This window comes from Bactrocera dorsalis, chromosome 5, assembly GCF_023373825.1.
Source record: "Bactrocera dorsalis isolate Fly_Bdor chromosome 5, ASM2337382v1, whole genome shotgun sequence".
Lineage (NCBI taxonomy): Eukaryota > Metazoa > Arthropoda > Insecta > Diptera > Tephritidae > Bactrocera > Bactrocera dorsalis.
The window spans coordinates 31,945,637-31,966,273 of NC_064307.1; the positions used below are offsets into that span (position 1 = coordinate 31,945,637).

Consider the following 20,637-nt stretch of genomic DNA (forward strand, 5'->3'; position numbering starts at 1 on the left):
GATGACCAAAAATTGGTGTCATCTATCGACGCATGTGACAGATTATTTGACCAAAATTCATATTTTCATATTCACCTGATATATCACCGTGCGACTTCTTTCTTTTCGGAAAAATGCATTTGCAGACGTAGAGGCCATTAAAGAGGCTTGCACCGGCATACTGGCGGCCATACCGTCCAACGAGCTAAAACACTCGTTCGACATGCTTTTGGACCGTGCAAAAATCTTTATTGAGGTAGAAGGAGACTATTTGTATAAAATAAATTGATTTTGCCGAAAAGAAATATTCTTTATAATTAAACTTTGAAATGCTTTTAGATCATTTGGAAAATTGATTTTGGAATTGGTTATAGATGTCTTAACCACTTTATTTTAGCACTGTAAGTACAGACGATACTTCTTTACTAATAAATCGCTTTAACTGCCTAAAACTTTTATAACAACCCATTTTTTTGTTGTCACTAGTATTTCCTCCTTTCTACTACTAAGCTGTTAGCATGTAAGCTGATTTTTATCGGTCATTTCTACTCGTTTGTAATTCCAATTTATTCAATATCTTTTAATTTAACGATACTCAAATATTTATCGTTGAAAACTGCAGAGCGATCTATAAAATGTCCATAATGGTACACCCCACCAACTCTTACTTCCTAATTCGTCATCAACAAATGATATCAAACCTCACACCCCTCTTCTTTGCTTTATGTCAAAATATTCTGCTATCAAGTAATAAAATATATTATGTTCTTCATTACAATGTTTGAATCAGATTTTATTTGACAATGTTGTTAACTGAAATTTAATGGTTTCTTATTTATCATTGAAGATTAACATTTTCTTATAGATTCATGTGCCACCAAACGATAGCTGCGACTATTATCTTTAAGCCTATTGAAGTAAATACAAAGCCTATAAAAGGCAGATAGAGATAATTATGTAAATGCATAGAACTTATTAAACATTTATAACGCTATAAATTTCGTGATTTTGAATAAATTTCAGAACTTGAATGGTTTGTCTTTCGCTTCCTTGATATTTATCGTCAGATATTTTTTATGCTAATGCAAATCACACACATATTATTTATGTATTCATTTCCGCTTACACACATTTACTAGAATGCTCATCACAATCGTAGGCCAAACGATTTGGGTAAGGTCAGCAACTCCTAAGCCAATCGATGTTTGCTTTTGGATATTAATACCCAAAAATAAATAGATATGTCACTGCGTTGCGTTATTAAGGGTAAGCAGCTCAAATTTTATATTGTATATACATATTATATTAATAACGTCGTATTTTATAAAATTAGACTTTGATATTGTTGATTTAACTTCGAATTACAGTTATTGAATTTGCTTTTCACGTGCACAAATTTATTTTATTTTAATGCCTTTGAAATTATTATTGAAAATTCGAATTATTTTCGAAAATTCTTACCAACTTTAGGACCGTTTTCTTAATGTCTGGTTAGCAGTTATCTGTCAAAGTTCCTATTAAAAAATGTTTCTTTACAGAAAGAAGGAGCCTTGGTTTAGTTAACCAGAACTTTACTGACGGATGACTGCGAACCAGGTACTGGGAAAGCGCTGCTTGTTGTGTATGTTAAATTCCTGTTTTTGTCTAATCTAAAGCCTCGGTTAGTGAAAACACTCGTTGAAACGAACCAAAGAGATGGAGCGACAATCATTGGCACTATCAATGCATGGATATTTTTATTTTTTGAACAACTATTACTGTTGGGTCTATCGATATTACCCGTGTAACGCCTCTTTGAAATTATTAAATAATATTCACGCTTAGCCTGCAATTCTGTTAATCTTGTACACAATTTAAAGCAGCATTTAAAGTAATCAAATTCAGGGTACAATGAACATAAGGTTGCAAATACATATATACAATAAAACAGCGTGGGAGTATGTGAATTTCTGAGTAGAAGAATTGCTCGATTTCACACATACTATTGCATGTCAGTACAAAATTTCCTTAAATTTGACATTACTTATTAGATCCCAAAAGAACCAACTAGTTTAAGAACTAGTGGACTCTTTTAAGATTAAGCCTTGGTCACTTTTTCTATGAAGTATATCAAAGGAGACTTCACTAAAGTAAAGCGGGTATTATTTGTTAAATGGTATATTCTTTAGACACAGAGGTTAGTTTTGATTTTAGCTCAGCGTCGGCTGACATGTGTGTGATTTCAAGACGGTGAGTAATACCAATATCAAACAATTCTTAACTATATGAAAAGTTGAGATAACCGATTATCGGAGATAGTTTTAAGAAATTTATTAAAGTGTTTATTATACGCTTGCCTTTTTGAAGTACATAAAGTGCATTTGTCGATTTTTACGATGAATGAAATTATTCAACCAAGAAGGCCTTCGGTGATAACCATTTTAGTAGATAATTTGTACGAGTACCTGAGAAAATTGAAAACTCGATTGGTTCCAAAATCACAAATTCTTTTCGAAAAACATCGTCGCGTAAACGTCTGAGAAGTAATGCTTTCCGACTACCAGGATGTCATGAAACGTATTATTTTCGGCGAGGAATCTATGGCGATGATCTATGGCTACGACCCGGAAAGAAACGATCAATCGGCTGAATATCGTGGCAAAGGTGAGCCGAAGCCGGAGAAACCACGTCAAACCAGGTCAAAAGTGAAGATTATGTTAATAGTTTTCTTCGATTATCGATGATTGACTTCTGGGTCATCAGCAAACTAAAACGACCGCTTCGGGAAAGCCGTTTTGAGTCAATCGAAGACACAAAACCTTAATCGCTATGCGCATTGAAGGCTATTCCGGAAATTGACTTTAACTATTGATTCGTGGTTTGGATAAAACATTGGCACAAGTGTTTTGTAGCAAAAGAGGTTACTTTGAGGGGACAACATGTGTAAATTCTGAAGAATAAATTAAGAATTTTAAAATTATGAACAAAGTCTTATTATGTTTTGCTCTTTAGATTTCACTAGCTAAAAGTCTATCTTCAAATTTAGCATGTGAAATATGAGGTAAAAGCAGATAAATTCCAACTTCCAATGATGGGTGAAATGGTTAACTAAACTTATTTTAAGATAACTTGATACCAATACTGATGCATTCGTTCTCAATCATCGCCTACTATTTTAATAAAGATTATAGTAACGGGTGATTTTTTTTGAGGTTAGGATTTTCATGCATTAGTATTTGACAGATCACGTGGGATTTCAGACATGGTGTCAAAGAGAAAGATGCTCAGTATGCTTTGACATTTCATCATGAATAGACTTACATACTAACGAGCAACGCTTGCAAATCATTGAATTTTATTACCAAAATCAGTGTTCGGTTCGAAATGTGTTTCGCGCGCGTGTTTTGTTCAGCGATGAGGCTCATTTCTGGTTGAATGGCTACGTAAATAAGCAAAATTGCCGCATTTGGGGTGAAGAGCAACCAGAAGCCGTTCAAGAACTGCCCATGCATCCCGAAAAATGCACTGTTTGGTGTGGTTTGTACGCTGGTGGAATCATTGGACCGTATTTTTTCAAAGATGCTGTTGCAACGTTACGGTGAATGGCGATCGCTATCGTTCGATGCTAACAAACTTTTTGTTGCCAAAAATGGAAGAACTGAACTTGGTTGACATGTGGTTTCAACAAGATGGCGCTACATGCCACACAGCTCGCGATTCTATGGCCATTTTGAGGGAAAACTTCGGACAACAATTCATCTCAAGAAATGGACCCGTAAGTTGGCCACCAAGATCATGCGATTTAACGCCTTTAGACTATTTTTTGTGGGGCTACGTCAAGTCTAAAGTCTACAGAAATAAGCCAGCAACTATTCCAGCTTTGGAAGACAACATTTCCGAAGAAATTCGGGCTATTCCGGCCGAAATGCTCGAAAAAGTTGCCCAAAAATTGGACTTTCCGAATGGAACCACCTAAGACGCAGCCGCGGTCAACATTTAAATGAAAATATCTTCAAAAAGTAAATGTCATGAACCAATCTAACGTTTCAAATAAAGAACCGATGAGATTTTGAAAATTTTATGAGTTTTTTTTTTTTAAAAAATTTATAAATCTCTTAAAAAAATCACCCTTTATATACATAGACTTAGTTAGAACATTTTATCTCTTTTTGCACGAAAACTACTCTTTTTGCTTGTACGAGTAATAATTGTAAGACCGTAAAAAGTTTGGTTTCCGATATCTTATCTCTTCCGGTTTTATTCTATTGGGAAAACAAGTCTTTGTATGAACTACACCTAATCGTTCGATAAACTCGGTGTACGGTTTATGACACGACGAAAAATTGTTTAGGAAATTACATAATACGAACAAGTAAATAGTCAATACAAGAGATTGCGACACAAGTGTTTGAATTCTTAACGAATTCATAACTTATATAAAAATTGCAAAACTAGCTGAAACTTGAAAACTAAACTGAAAACTGCAAATTCCGAAAATAACTTAAGCTATTAGAATAAAAGTCATAATACTTGAACAAGTTATGGAATTCTCGATCTGTGTATAATTTTTTATTTTATGTTGAACACATACATAATTTAGCCATTTATCTATTTCTTAGAGGGGTAGCAGCAAAACTCGATTTCGGACGCCGACCTCAGACGAATGGAATGACGAAAACTTGAAATTTAGTAAAAGCATCGCTTGAAAAGTGAAAGGGTTCATCGCCAAACAGCAAACAGCCAAAAACAGTAGTCATGTGACTCTCAAGCGAGCAGCAACAACAACAGAATGCAAAAACGTAAAGATTAATGAATGTCTAACAAAGCATTGTGACGTTGTAAGGCAACGCTATTCACCAGTAACCATAACCTAAAAAAAAGTTAATTGAATTAACTATTTTTGCAAATTCCAGCATTGCTTAGTTCAATTCATGTGGCGGCAGGCCACGAACAATGGCAGAGCCATAAATATGTCAATGAAAATGATAACAACAAATTGTTTAACCGTAAAGCTAAATAGAAATAAAGCCTTCAAATCGGTTGGTGGTGCATAGTGGAAGTTTTTTGTGCGTTTTTGTTGCTTGTTTTTGTAATTAATAAACTAAAACGATCAACATGAACGAGTTTCCATCTGAAAAACAATAGTCCACATATTATTCATACATACATACAAATTTATGTATGTTATATCTATGTATGGCTGTTTATTAGTGTAGCTCTTCGGCGGCCTCCAAAGTCAGCGAGCGGCAGAAGATATCGAGTAGCTTTGATCCGCTACATAGAGACTATTATGCAGTGAACGGATTAAAATTTTAATAATGCTAATTTGCAAATCTTTGAGAAAAAGTCACACGCTAATAAATTTTTTTTGAGATTTTTATATTTTTTGTTTTTGTTGATATGTAAATAGTATGGCAAGTATTTTAATCAACCACTTGTAAAGCTACATTCACACACAATGAGAGTGACATAAAACAGTTATATGTAGGTAGCTAAAAATATTTTCAGGAACAGTTATAAAAAAATTTTAAAAATTTGTATACTAAAAATTAAGAAAAGTTAAATTAATTAAAAATTATTTTCTAGAAAGATAATAAAAAATATAAAAATTAAGACAATAGAAATTATGTAATCAAAATAAAAATTAAAAAAGCAATGGAAATATTATAGTAAAAAATAACAAATAAAATAATTTTAAAAAATTATAAAGAAGATTTCAAAAACAATTTTGAAAAATTAAAATATTACATAAACCACAAAAACATACAACAAAATAAAAGTTTTCATAAAATTAAAATATTACAAATAAAAAAAATAAAAAAAAAATAAAATAAAATATAAAAAATTGAAATATTAAAATAAAAAACAATAAATTAATAATATTAAAACAATAAATTTAAAATGTCTAATAAAATACAAGCAAAATAAAAATATTAATAAAATGAAAATATTAAGAATAAAAAAAAATAAAAAAAAATAAAAAAATGTATAAACAGGAAAAATTTAAGAAACAAAAGACTAAAAATAAATATTAAAAAAATAATTGAAAAATATTAAAACAGATTCAGAAACAAAATGCACTAAAAAATAGAAAATAATAAAAAAATGTTTTAAGGAAAAATATATAAAAAAAATTATCAAATCAAATATTTAAACTAAAATAAAAGAAATTTAGAACAAAAATTGAAAAAAAAAATTCAATTAATATAAAAAAATATAAATAAAACACAAAACAAATTTCAAATAAAATAAAAACATCAAAAAAAATTTTAGAACAAAAATTCAAATATTTGAAAAAATATTATTAAAACTGAATTAAAAAAAATTTAATAAAATATAAAAATTAAAATTATAAAAAAATATTAATAAAATTAAATTTATAAAAATAAAAAATTAAAAAAAAATCTAAAAAAAATTAAAAAAAAATATTAATATAAATTATAAATTATAAAAAATATGAAGTATTTAATTTTTCGATATGAAAATAATACATTTTAAAAGTATTACAACAAAAATTAAAAAAAAAACAAAGCACACAAAAAAATAAAAAATAGTAGTAAATTGAAATTATTAAAATTTAAAATAAAAAAAAAAATAAAAATTTAGAAATTTTAAAAAATATAAAATATTTAATTATTCACTATACAACTCCTTAAGAAAACAAAAATTGTGCTTCGTAAAGTAAAATGCCCAAAAGTGCACAATTTCGGCTGCAACGTCACCATTTCTATTGAACGTGTATGTATGTATGTGTTGGCAATCGTGTTAGCAATAAATTTAACAGTTACTTATATTTAACGGCAGAGCAGAACACCGCTCCGCAACGTAGAACTTAAACTATGACTGGTGATTGATGATGAGCAGCGCCTAGGTCTTCAGCTAAATCACAACAAAAATAAACAAATTGCTTTGCTGTCTTGCTTGTTGTTGTTGCTAGTTGTATGAAATTAGCTCGGAACTAACCAGCCTCTTTTGCATCAGCGCCACATGCAGTGCAGGCAGCGCAATAAAACTAAGCTAAGTGCTTCAGCGGCGCTTGCGCTGCGGATAAACGGTGCCGTACGAAGTCACCGCGTTGGCCAGCTCGCTGAAGGAAGCGCCCGCCTGCAGTGGCAGCGGTTGCACCTTGATGGGCGCTATGTTCACTGGCAGCGGTAACTTCAGATTTACAGAGGAATCCGAGGAATCGATGGTGCCTTCCGATGCAATATCATTGCTGGACTCAAGCGACTGCGCAATGGATGGTGGCAGCGACAGCGCTGAGGGCAGCGCGCGTGCCGCTGACACTGATGCGGCCGCAAGGCTATTGCCGCCAAACGTGTAACCCTGGCTGGTGAGGGCTGAAGTGAAGGCGGCATTTTCCAGCGCAGGCGAGGAGAATTGCTGTGTCACCTTGGCGGAGGGTTGTGCTTGTTGATAGTATTGTTGTTGCTGTTGTTGAGGTTGTACATAACGTTGCGGCGCGTACGCGGAGTACTGTTGTTGGAATTGATATTGTTGCCCCACATTGGCGGGTATGTTGAGCGGATGGCGCGGCGTCGGGTAGTGGTAGTACTGTGGTGGCACGTAGTTGGGCAGCTGTGCGGCACGGGCGGCTTGCATGACGGCGAGCGCGGCGCACAGGCAGATTGCGGGTGTCTGGAAAAGGTAGTGTTGATTATTGACAATTGAACGCAAGTAAGTATATTTGCATTTGCTTTTGTTTGCTCACATAGTGCCACATTTTGCGGTAAGCGCTGTTTGCTGCTCGGTTTGTTAGGCGAAACAAATATTTGTTTGTGTAAGGGCGCTGGTGCGAAATTCCAACGCTTTTCGAATGGTGTTTGAACTGAAAAGGTTTCAAAGCTTTCAAGTGTAAATAATAGCACACACACACTAACAATTTCGTTGCAATTTTTGCCAAACGTAAAAATTTTTCAAAATTCTTTTAATTTTTTTTGCACTGCAAGTTCGTTGCTTGGGTCTTTTGTTGACACCGTGCAATCACTAAGTCACTGCAATAAGCACACACACGAACACACACCAGCAAGTAGCCGTGTTAATCAAGTGTCTGGCAGCTCCTTTATTGACACACCGTTTCGTTTCGTTTCGTTTGGCGCGCGCGCGTTCAAAGGCCAACTCGCTTGTCTGTTATTGAACGTGTATTTATGCTCGGCAGCTCGTCGTTTTACGCGTTTTTTATTTCATCTGCCTTTATTAACTTTTTATTAATTATTTTTTCGATTTTATTTTGTTTTTGTTGTTTTCAATGCAATCGCGCGTTCTCGTCTAATCGTCTAAGGCGGCTGCCCGTTGTCAACTTGTCGAGCTTTTTTAACTGATTAAACTTTGTTCGCCAGCTAAAGATGCTTTTTATATGAATTCAACGCTTTTTGTCTTCATTTCGTTCATTTCAGCTCGTTTAATACACATTTTTGCTACCCGCTTGCCGTTCGTTCGCCTGAATTTATAGCCATTTGTGTATTTTCGTTCACAATGCGTTGTGTTTTTCGAATTCAATTTATATTGCTCTTTCTTTTTTCTTCTTCTTTACTGCTTTTGACATTTTCATTGCTTCATTTTACTCCGCCAACATGTTGGCCAGCCACCGCAAAGCGAGCAACTGCTTGTTGTTGCTGTGTTTAACGCTCACCTGTTGCTCGCCAACAGATCTTTGGCTGCTCTCAGGTCATTGTTGGTGCTGGCGTGCTCTGGTCGCAGTTTGTGGCTCAGCTGACAGTGTCAATCGGCGCTCATCTGCCGCGCCGACGTTCATCAGCCATCGGCGGCGTTGACTTTAGTCTTTAGTCTTTACAATGTTTGGTTTCGTTGCATTTTTGTTTTTGTTTCGCATGCACCTTCATTTGCTTAACTTTTTTCGCATACAAATTGCTTTTTATGTTGTTGTTTTGGTGTTTTTTCCGGTAATTGTGGTGGCTGGTCATTTCTCAGCACTCGTGATGCGTCGTGCAAGCGTGCCTCCGGTAATACAATGGCGCAACTAGGGAAAATTTGTCTTTACCCCGCATTTTCTACGCTAAGCCAGATTCATGGATTCATATTATTTTGCTTGTTGTCTCTAATTTTTCAAAAATCTGTGCCGTTAACATTGTTAGGTTTCGTTTTTAATAATTAGATGCCACTTTGAATTGTTGTCCGTGTAGACTGCGCTAGTTTTGATGCGTTGGTTTAATTGTAGGCTTAAGTGCTTTATGCTTTGGCTTCGTTGTTTTTCCCCCTTTGCGAAATTGTCGGTTGATTTTGCGCACCACGTGATTAGTTGGATGGTCGTCTTTGAGTTTTTGACCATGAAAAGCTAACCGTTGAACTCGTCATGACGTGAAGCGGCAGTTTTATACATTTTTTAGTTGTTGTTGCTGTGCAGTTAATTAAATTCCAAAAAGTAGTTTATTAAAAGCTCATAGTGTTTTGTTGTTCTGGTTAGGCGTTAAGTTAGATAATGTATATTAATCACATTTACTGTTGTTTGCTGTTTTAAGCAGATGAGTATGCAAAGAATTTTTATGAATATCTTGTGTATTTTTGTAAGAAACATGTATCAATGTATATATGTCAAGCGCACCGCTTTTTATTTACAATACTTCTAATCATGAACCTGAGGCCCACCACTTTTCTTAAACTGGCTGAACGATATAGACCCAATACTCTACTAAAGTCAGGGTTTGTGCTTGACATCAAATAGCCATAGATTTTATTGTTTTCAAGACCACTTTCTTTCTGATTACGTGGCACACTATTTCGATAAATGCTTCCTGATCAGACTAGTGAGCTACGTCATCAAGCAGAAAATGGTATTGAGCATAATAAATTCTGCAGTGTAATGTCCCAAATACCCTAACATTAGACACAATGTTAGGGTATTTGAGTCTCATTATTTGCTTGAACCTTTAAGGGTTGTATGCTTCTAACAGTAACTTAACTTAACTGAAAGCTGTAATTTTCGCTTTTTTTCTTTTCAGTCCTGCTTCTCCCTTATAATATAAGTTCTCATTAAAAAGAAGGGTTCTAATTTTAACTGACACTTACGAAGGAACTTGACCATCTGTCAGCTCGTCTACTCATGTTCCCGCTGTGTTCGATAACCAAGATAGGTGATTCCGATTTACATTGCCAGATTGTTAAGCATTTCTAAACACCCCTGGGCCTATAATAATTTGATCTCTTTCATATAGATCGATAACATTTAGTTAGTATAACTTCGCGGCTATTGTCGGAAGTGGACGCGAAATTATATATTCTTCATTTTGATCCAATACTTTTTACCATCTTTCGGGCAAAAGGTTCTATCCGTGCTCATAAAATTCTTGATCCTTCTTGGCAAAAAACTAATGCAAGTGGTTTTTGACGTCCTGGTTTGAGGTGAAGGTTCTCTAATCTACAAAATTTTGCAAAGACCGAACGTGCCAAGTTTGGAGAATATGGTGGGTGTGGTGGGAAAACTGCAGTCCTTAATGCGACGTTGCAAATTTTGTGCCGTAAGAATATGAAGAACACATGTGCCAAGCTTCGAAATCAAACCGAGTTATTTCATGTGCTTTTGAATGGTCCCGTTGGACAAATTTAATTTTTGAGCTATCTCTCCAGTTGTTTTTCGATAATTTGTATCGATGAAAGACTTCTTCTAGAGGCCTGTCAGACCGTGTTGTATCCTCAAGATCGAAATTGCCCTGATGAAATTTTGCAAATCAATTTAAGCATTGGAATTTGATCAACCCATCTTCTCCGTGCATATCATATATGTACATAATTTTTGTCTTTTTTGAACTGCATTTTCGTATTTTGATAGTAAAACAGCAGGATATGTCGAAAATGTTATTTTGGACCTTCTATATTCGATGCGGCCCAGAGAAAAACTATTCCAAAAGATTCAAGAAAACTTTTTACAAACAAGCCTTACTGTTCTAATAAATATTTGAAAACCCGTCAGTCCAAATCGTATATTGCACATTGATAAAATTTTCGAATGAAAAACAAATAAAGAAGTATTAAAGACAAGTCGAATCGAACAATAAATACGCAATTTGTTTGAAGTAAAGGTGTGGAATATCAATTGAGATGTCTTGTTAGTTGAGTAGGGTATAACAGTCTACATTAAACCAATCACATGTACCCCTTTATAGGGATTGTAGGACTTGACGTAAAGTGGGATGAACGCACGTTCAAACAGGTATTCGAAAACCAATCTCTGTTGATTTTGGTTATCATAAACAACCGTTAGATGAAAAAAACTTTATACTATCTAGCAACATGTTGAATGAGTATAAAAAAATTAGATTTTAAACCGACCAAGGAAAGCAAACCAGGTGCGCTTCGATCGGTAGCGCTCGCTTAAAGTGTGAACCTAATTAAAGTCGAATAAAAACAAAAAACGAAGAATAACAAGAAACACACACAAAAATACATTATCAGAATTTCGCAAATAATACGGTATGCGGACGTAATTGCAGAAACTGAAACTTAGCGCCTCAGAATTAAGCGAAACACATAATCACAACATGCCACCCAAACAGATTAAAACTATCGATAGTAGTTAGTGTGGTATTCGGAAATATTCATGCGCTATTATTAGGCGACGAAAAACCTTAAAAATCCATTTGCGTGAAGGTGACGTTGAAGAAGAGCAAAAACAACTTGTGTATATGGTGTTGTCGAAGAAGAATCAGAATCACCGCTCATTTGCAGCTTGAAAACAGCTTGCGCATGCGCATAGTTCAAGTTGTACAGACAACATATTTGCATTGAGAATCTGTTGCTTTATTATTAATGTGTATATGTGTGTGTTTTTGAATTTTTTATTTCAATTCTCTATCTGCCTATTACTGTTTATTTGCCTTTATTGCATGCTAAAACAGAAGCGATTAAGCAATAAAGTTAAGTCCATAAGGGGGCGGGAAGAAGAGTGAGGAAGGTCGCGCACGCACGCTATTTAACCCTTATGTGCGCAGCACCACTTGAAGTTGGAATGTGAAAAAATGAATGACAAAGTGAATACGTATATGAATACGAAAAAGAGTGTGAATAAGAATGGAACTCTGACAAAAAAAATATGAGGAAAAAAAGTGCATTAATCTTAATAATAACTTTAAATAGAAATATAATGCATATGGCGTAAGATTGTGTACTGATATAAGTTATAGTATGAGAAGGAATATAAAAAACTGATTCATCATAATTATGGAAATGACTACGAAGATTATGTGATTTTGAATATAAAGTATGACTATTAGTATGAATATGAACATAACTAGGATCTGACTAACTAGAATATGATTCTTTATACTGTAACAGTCAAAAACGGGCAATTTCATCGATTTTCGATCACTTAATTTTGACGTCAAAAATGTGCCTTGGCATAAATAAGGCTAAAAGATTGAAAATCGTAAATCGCGATCATTTTATGATTTTCTATTACCCAGGTGTCAAATATGAAAAAATATAATAAGATATATTTGAATCGTTAAAATAAAGCTGGATACAAAATAAAGCTCAATGTACGGGGGTCACACGAGTTAATGTAAAAGATCTCATGGATCGAATTTCCATCTGCTAATTCCTAAGGATGGTTATTGTTGATGCACAGTAGTCACTAACGATATGGTGAACTGAAAACGGTCGCGGCCCAAGCACGGATTGACGCCCATGATGGTTTTGCTATATGATGAGATTGATTGAGATTCCTCCTCCCTTAAGGAATGCCAAACTCTTAATTCGAACGTATGCTGGAAACAGTTGAACCGTCGGAATAAAACCATCGCCCAAAATTGGCCAGCTTGGATCAATAGCAGAGGAATTATGTTTTGTCAGCACAACATCCAGTCACATACAGTAAATTTGGAAGTTTACATACACCTAGTTCTTCGCTTAAGACACCTTTATTCAGTATGGAAGAATAAAACTAACGTTTCGAATCGATCCGTTTGTCTCAATATCAGCAGGGAACTTTATTCCACATGTACACTCTTTTTTATGTACGCAAATTATTTTCTATTCAAATATGCTATGTACACATGATTCACTCTACAGATTTTTATAGTTTACTCGCAGTGGCACATTCATTCGATTCAAGCAATCGTCGCAACACTATAACTGACATGATACGATTTGAACCGAAGTTAGCTATACCATGTACTCGATCGTGATTGCCGAAGAACAGATTGTTCATGTTGTATCAAATCAGTTGACGCTGGTCGGAACTCGAATTGATCAACAATGTTGTCTATGATGAACTGCATTGATTTTATTGTGTTTTTTGTTGGCACGACTGTTTACGATTTAATCATATTCGTTGCAACTCTTGGCTTGGACCTGGCAGTGAGTGCTTACAGTATCAATTGTTTTTAAAAGTTTTAATTGCTTTAAAAAAACAGTACATATTTTAAGAAAAAAAAACATGTTTGTGTTTCGAGTTACTCGGGATCGCCGACGGTGCTAAAAAAAAAATATTCCACTGCTGTAGTGAATCCGACCTACTCCGTGGATGAACCTATAAAATAAATGTCGACTAGAGATATTGTCTACACAATGACCAACGATCGAAAAGAAAGTCAAAAATTGACAAACATGGCGGTGTTTAAAATGCTGTCATATCAAAAAACTATTCTCCATACAATGAACAATGATATACCGGGTTCTCTATAGGTATGTATGTTGTGATTTCTAAGTATCGTTTTTGGCCATTTTTAATGTGCCATGATCTTCAATTTTTTTTTTTGTATTTAGAAATATTTACAATTTCATCAAAGAAATCGGTACGTACTTCTTTCGAAATGAAGCTGGTGACATTGTGAACGGAGGGCGGTATAGATCACTGATAACCAACTTTTTATGGCCCGTAATTGGAAGAAATTGATCTTGGTAACATCTGGTACAAACAAGACGGTGCTCGTCCCACACAGCAGGTGCAAGAACCGAATTATTGTGAAACAAGTTTGGAGATTCGATTATTTCAAGAAGTTATGACATTGAATGACCTCCAATAGTTTCTGATTTAAGGGGGTTTCCATGGAAAGGTTTCCTCCTCGGGTACAACAGCCTTTTTTCAAAAATTTTCTTTCATATAAAAATTAATCTTTTATTCGAATTTTTTATTGATACACAATACACTACACTAATAGAATTCTGAAATTTTTTGGAAAACAAATACTCTCGGCCATTTGCGAGGGCATTTTCCGTGATCCCTCGGAAAAAGATACGTCCGCGTTGGCTAGATAAATCCTTACAGGAGAATCTTAATTGAAAAAATACGTGTTTTAGTTAAAAACTTAACTCAGAACTTGAACGAAGGAAAAAAATGAAAATGCGGTTTTTGGGTAGACATTTTAAAAAAAATTAAAATTTGTCGCGGACAGCTTTTTTCTAAAATAGTTGTAATCGAAAAAAAATCCTTCGTTTACGTCCTTAAAGAATTATAGTATCTTAAAGACCTGCATAAAAATTTCTTAAAGATCGGTTGGGTAGTTGTCTAGAAATCTTGTCAACCGACTTCAAACATAAGTTTCGAGATAACCACGTTTAAAAGACGGCGCATTTAGCCAGCTAGCTTAGAGCGCAAGTTTCACAAGACTGTATCTTCGAAACTATTACTCGGATCAACTTGAAAATGTAAGGAAAATATTCTAGACTGGATAAGTTTATGATTTTGTAAAATGCATATCTCAAGTAAAACTTTTAGGAATAAAAAGATATTGATTTAAATGCAAGCGTGACGCACAAGGGTTAAAAGCACCGCGTCATTACAAATGGATATTCACGGAAAACATATACTCGTATGTGTATGCGTGTACGATCGTAAATACTTCCACTCAAGCGCTACGTGGTAAGGTAAGAGCGTGCTTCTATTTTGATTACTCTAATTTGAATTTTCTGATATTTATACATATGTGCATAAATGCCGCCGCACAAAAACAAAAGCCCAAATGAACATAAATACGCATAGAAATGTACAAATCCATATAAACACGAGTACGGCCTGGCATTGTTGGCGTTGTTGCTCAGCATACAAATACTGTTGCACTCGAAGTAAATATCTAAAGTAGAGTTAATATTTATGTATGTCTCTGGCATTTGTTGTTGCTGCTGCGCACAAATGATGCCTAACGAATTCACTTATCACGGTCAATTGTGGCCGAACGTCGGCTGCGCAACGCGATCGCTTAAAAAATGATAATTATAAAAACAAAAACAAATGGCTTGGCTTAAACTCGTTGGAGAATCAGCAGAAGAATTTCGAGAAAATTTATTTAATCACAACAACAAAAGCAACGTGTAGAGCAGGAAAAAATGTCACAAGACCTAAGACAACTTTTTTTCGTAGCCAATCAATTTAAATAGTTGCTGCGTCAGCTTGGCTCAGTGTCGTGCGAAACGAACAAGAAAAACTACAACGGTTAGTAAGCACGGAACGAAGATTTTGAAGTTTACTCAAATTTGCATATCTAATCAAACTGGCATCCATCGATTGGTTAACACCACTGCACGGGTGGTAACACGCAATCCCGTGCGTTTGGCCACAGAAAGCAGCTTCGTCAGATGCGTGAAGTGACAGCTGGATTTCTAAACTATATACAATTGCAACAGACCAGTTGTAACGAATAGCAGGCATGAAGCCAGCTGGCCATTGGGGAATTCAGCAAAATGGTAATCAATGCGGTAGTCATCTCTTTTACCTGTCAACGCTTTATGGTATTCATAAGAGACTAAACACTAATACTCCCACGGATAAGTCAAATATACATATGTATAAGGGTGATTCAAATTTTTTTTTTTTCGTTTGGTACTCGGAAAAATTGGTTCCTAGACACCTCTAAGAAAGCCTCTCCAAGCATGAGTTCCTAATTATAACGGGAAGGTCTTCCTGCATACAGTTTTCTATTTTTTCTTATTATCAGATAAAAAAATGTATGTATATCTCGTTTCCAACTACTTGAAAAAATATCTTGTTCTTTAGATTTTGTACGAAATTAAATGCTCTAAAAAAGGTCTTCTATGTTTTTTCGTAAACCCAACCGTTTAAAAGATATAAACAGTTAAAGTTTCAATATTTTTGGGAAAATTTTTTATTTCTTATGAGTTTTCTAACTCAATGAAAAAAAAAATTATTATGAATGATGAAACTCATACTTTTGTATGACTTTTCGATTAAGTTAAGCGTTTACGAGATATTCATCGTCAAACCTCTAAGAAAGCCTCTATACCCGCTCCAATACACTTATACCAACGAATTTTCCAGTCATCATAGTACTTGGAAAAATCCTACGTCGTAATGGTCATCAGAGCCTTCTCCATTCAGCTGTTATATCCTCGATTGAGTCAAAACGGTGACCACGGAGTGGACATGAGAATTTGCTGAATAGCCAGAAGTTACATGAAGGTAGATCAGACGAAGGCGATGGTGCGCATAATATTAGTTGAAAATCTGGCGAAATGATCACGAATAACCAATGCAGTACGAAATGGTGCATTATTATTATTTGATTTTCTTATAATGAGTTTTTCAACAAGAGCGCTACAAAATACAAATATTTTAAATAAAACAAAAATGGTTTGGGATATCAATCAAATTATTTATTCCTGTGAAAGTACATTTGATGTCATTATGAGTGAAAATCGACTTCTTTTACATGGTCACCATGGGCACGCTTGCAGAAGTCCAGACGCTGAACCCAATTCTCGACGAAATTGCTTCTCCTGTTCGATTTTCGTCGCTGCCTTGGGTGCATAGGCCATACAGTTGATGTAGTCCACAGGAAATAGTCTAACGGCGTCAAACTGCACGACCGATGCGGTCAATTGGCTGGGCCATTTCGTGGGGTAAACCGTTCACCAAACTTGGTTTTCAATAAATCGATTGTGACATTCGCTATGTGTCTTGTCGCGCCGTACTGTCGGTCCACATATTGTTCAAATCTATATCATCCAATTCGGGTCAAAAATATCGGTTATCATTAACCCGTAGCGATTCCCATTCACAGTAACGTGCCGGTCTTGATCTCCACGGAAGAAATGCGGCCCATAAACCGCACCAAACCGTTTTTTTGGAGATGCTATGGTGACTCATGGAGTGTGGATTGCTGCCTGACTAATAACGCATATTTTGGTTATTGATGAAACCACTCACCCAGAAATGGGCTTAAACGCTGAAAATAATTTTTCAATGAAAATCCGGAGCATTTTCAAGTTGCTGCTCAGCCCAATTCACGAACATACGACGATTCTTGTGGTCAAACGGCTTCAGTTTTTGCATGAATTATATCTTGTAAGGATGTAGGCCAAGATCTTTTCGCAACATTTGCCACGACAACGTCCGAGAGATGTCCAACGCTTAAGAACGACATGTGAGAGACTGATTCGGGTCTTCCTCAATTGACCGCTAGCGGCAGCAATATTTTCGACACTACGGGCATTTTTTTGTCTCACTAGCACGGGATCATTTTGTACTGTGCCTTTGGATTCAATTTTTTATATTAGATGCTCAATTGTTGATCTGACAGTACGATTATGACGACAATTAATTGGACGTATCGGTCTTAAAGTTGAGGCCACTGACTCCAATTTTCTTAGTAAATTTTGATAATTTCGACTCATTGTTGGATCGTATATCTTTCCATGCTGAAATGTCAAAACCTTACTTCAGAAAAATATCAAAAATAAACAAGTAAGGAAGGGCTAAGTTCGGGTGATCTGAGGTATCCCTTGTGGAAAAATTGTCGTGATCGAACTATAACTTTTCAAGGTCCCTGATATCGAACACGAAAAACTCAGTGACTAACCTAACCTAACCTAATTTTTCACCGAAAATATCGGTAAATCTCTCAGAATTTAATTCTAATTAATTTTACAGCAAAACAAAAAAATATGTAAATGACGGATAATGAAATCTCGATTATCACTTTATCATGCGAGAGTATAAAATGTTCGGTGACACCCGAACTTAGCCTTCCTTACTTGTTTCAATTTAATATAATTAATTAAAATGTGTTACCATCGTGGGGTGGCGGAGTGGTAAACGGGAGAGGGAGATTTTAAAAAGCTTCGGCAAAGGTTTCACTTTTATATAGGCATTGGAAGTATTTTTGGTCGCAGATTCCATACCAGACCGACCACTGTGCGGTGATTCGAAAAAGTCGAAATAGTGTTCGAAAGGTGCGATTTTAAGTTTCATTTAATCAAAAAAAAAATTAAATTCGGGGAATTTGAAAAAAATTTACAGCTGTTCAAAAATGAGTAAAAATAATGAAGAAATTCGCTATATATTGAAATTTTTGTAAAAAAAGAAGAATGCCACTCAAGCCACCAATGAAATTTGTAAAGTTTACAGAGACGGTGCTGTAGTTCTTGTAGCACAACAATGTTTCACTCGCTTCCGTTTTATACTGACGGAATAGTGTCTCTAGCGGAAAAATGGTAAAAAAGGGGTCGACCAAAATGGTAGAAATTTGTTTATTTATTTCTTATTATAAATATAAAAAAAAATAAGTTGAAATTTGATTAGAAATACGAAAAGACTTTTTCGACTACGCAATATATAATAATAAATATGTATTGCATGTTGAATTCTTACACAAAATTTTTTCAAATTTTTGAAGATTGCCCTACTAACCATCATTAATATTATGAAGTTATAAAAATATTAGTACTTGTATAACACTTTTTGCCGACACTCAAACACATAGTATTTAATAAGGAAATTAAAAAAAATATTGTTTACACTTTTCTTTTCAGCTCACCAGCTTTTAAAACCTGCCTCAGTTACCATGGAGAAAACAGACTAAACGCATTAATTGATAATTAATGCAAATTTCTCGTCTATTGTATGTACTTATTTACATATAAAAAAAATATGTGTCTTCTTTTGAATGTTTCTCACCATAAAATCAGCTGTTTTTGACTTACACACTCTTCTTTTCTTTCCCTTTTTCTATTTTTGCCGTTTACATTGTTTTTTCGCTTCTGTGCTGCCAATTAACTTCTCTTCAACGCTCACGCTAAGTCCAATTAAATGCAGTCGCATTGTCTTTCATAAGCTTTTAACAATTTATAATTATGTTTATTTGTTCATTTTATGGATTTGACGATTTTGTTTACTACTAATTGATCTGCTAAAGGCATACGCTGTCGGTGTTGGCAATGCCATTGCAAATTATTGTTGATCAATGCAAAATTCGGATTTGTTGGCAAATTAAATAAATGTTTGCGGTTTTAAGCCAATTTAAAGATTAGCTCAAATAAATAGAAGAAATGTGGATTAAGATGATATATAAAGTCAATATTATGTTAATCTCATTGATGGATGGAGGGCTTTAAGTTATAAAATATGGATTTAATGGAGTTAAAGTATTAAAGAGAAGTATAGTTTTTGTTATCTTCACTGACCTTCAAACCTAAGTGGCACTCTTAGGAACGCATAACTAAAAATGCAATCGCTTTAATCGCTCTCAATAACTCCATGGTCGACTAAATTTTTAAAAAATTTTCGAACATTTTGTCTTAGTTATACGAAACAAGAAAATATTCACTCAATATTTCTCAAAAAACATATTTATTTCACTAAAAATTATTTACACTTGTAATTCCCTACCACGCCGCGTTCGGTATACCCTGGGCGTATGAGTATCCTGCCACCGGCAAAGGGGCGCGAAATTTCTTAAAGGGAGAGCCTGCAGAAAACACTGTGGGTGCGGCATAGCTCGCTGGACCTAAGAAGGGTGGCGGCGCAGCAAAAGCCACCGCAGCGCCATAAGCTGCAGTTGGCGCTGCAAATGTGGCTGGTGCGGGCGCAGCTGGAAATGTTAAAGGAGCACCGACATTTGGCACTTGCGGTGCTGCGAAGCCAACAGCAGTTGTATATGTAGTGGTTACAGGCAAGCCGGCGGTGACTTTTACACGTGGCTGAGCGGCATATTTCACAAATGCTGGCGCAGGCGCTGCGTAATTGTACTGTGGCACTTGCGCGTAACTCACGGGGTAAGAAGCGAAAACGAGCGGCTTAGCGAAGGCAGCGGCGCCATAACCCTGCAAAGACGGCGAGTCACATGGTATGGGCGTGGCAAAAGCAGCAACATTTGGTGCTTCGTTGAAAACGTTCGGTGCGTCTATATAACTTGCCTCGACAGAGCGTTGAGTGGTAAGCAGGAGGCACAGCAAAGTTGACAGTAGCTGAAAATGCATTGATGATATTAAAAAATTTTAATTGTTAGCTACTTTTTAACTATTTTGCATTTTTTACTTACTTTTTGAAGCATTTTAATTAATTATTTCGGAAACAATAGAGTTGTCACTTCCACTTCCTTCACTTGAATGATGGTCCTTTACTTTGCGAAAGTGAATTTATACAATAATAAACAGCGTTTTCGGATGGGTGGGTTTCATGCTACGCACCGTTATTTACACACTACATGCTACATTTTGGATTACACGTAGCAGTACAAGTTGACAAGTTAGTCGTGTCTTCAAATCACGCACAACTCTTCTGCTTCAGAAAGTAGAAATGAAATGCCAAATAAATATATAATAAACGTTGTCGTCACTTTCGTTTTGGTTTGTGGCAAGTTAAGTCAACGTCTCAAAATAATCGCCCATGAATCGATCGATTCACGAAAATTTGTACGTGACATATGTGTTGACGCAATGCTGTGTTGCGTAAGTAGCGCTGCGTACTTCATTTAAATATATTATGTAATT

General features: G+C 35.2%; 2 protein-coding genes and 1 long non-coding RNA gene across 3 annotated transcripts in view; 1 reads left to right on the forward strand and 2 right to left on the reverse strand.

Annotated features, from left to right (window-relative positions):
* Positions 1–3,145: 3,145 nt before the first annotated feature.
* The window catches only part of LOC125778775 (uncharacterized), a 118,495-nt gene continuing 101,003 nt past the window's right edge, over positions 3,146–20,637 (forward strand). The window contains exon 1 of the long non-coding RNA XR_007422908.1: positions 3,146–3,895. This is a non-coding gene — a long non-coding RNA (uncharacterized LOC125778775). The remainder of the gene's footprint in view (positions 3,896–20,637) is intronic.
* LOC105224836 (uncharacterized) lies at positions 6,560–8,457 on the reverse strand. The gene is made up of 2 exons (XM_011203055.4): positions 7,670–8,457; positions 6,560–7,596 (listed from the first exon to the last, which is right to left on the reverse strand). The coding sequence occupies exons 1-2, from the start codon at positions 7,679–7,681 to the stop codon at positions 6,985–6,987; spliced, it is 624 nt and encodes a 207-aa protein (XP_011201357.1). The 5' UTR covers positions 7,682–8,457; the 3' UTR covers positions 6,560–6,984.
* On the reverse strand, positions 19,433–20,124 carry LOC105224849 (cyclin-dependent kinase inhibitor 1C). The gene has a single exon (XM_011203069.2). The coding sequence runs from the start codon at positions 20,122–20,124 to the stop codon at positions 19,531–19,533; it is 594 nt and encodes a 197-aa protein (XP_011201371.2). The 3' UTR covers positions 19,433–19,530.

Coding starts and splice junctions, on each gene's coding strand:
- LOC105224849 (XM_011203069.2), bottom strand. CDS start 20,124: ATGCATTTTCAGCTACTGTCAACTTTGCTGTGCCTCCTGCTTACCACT.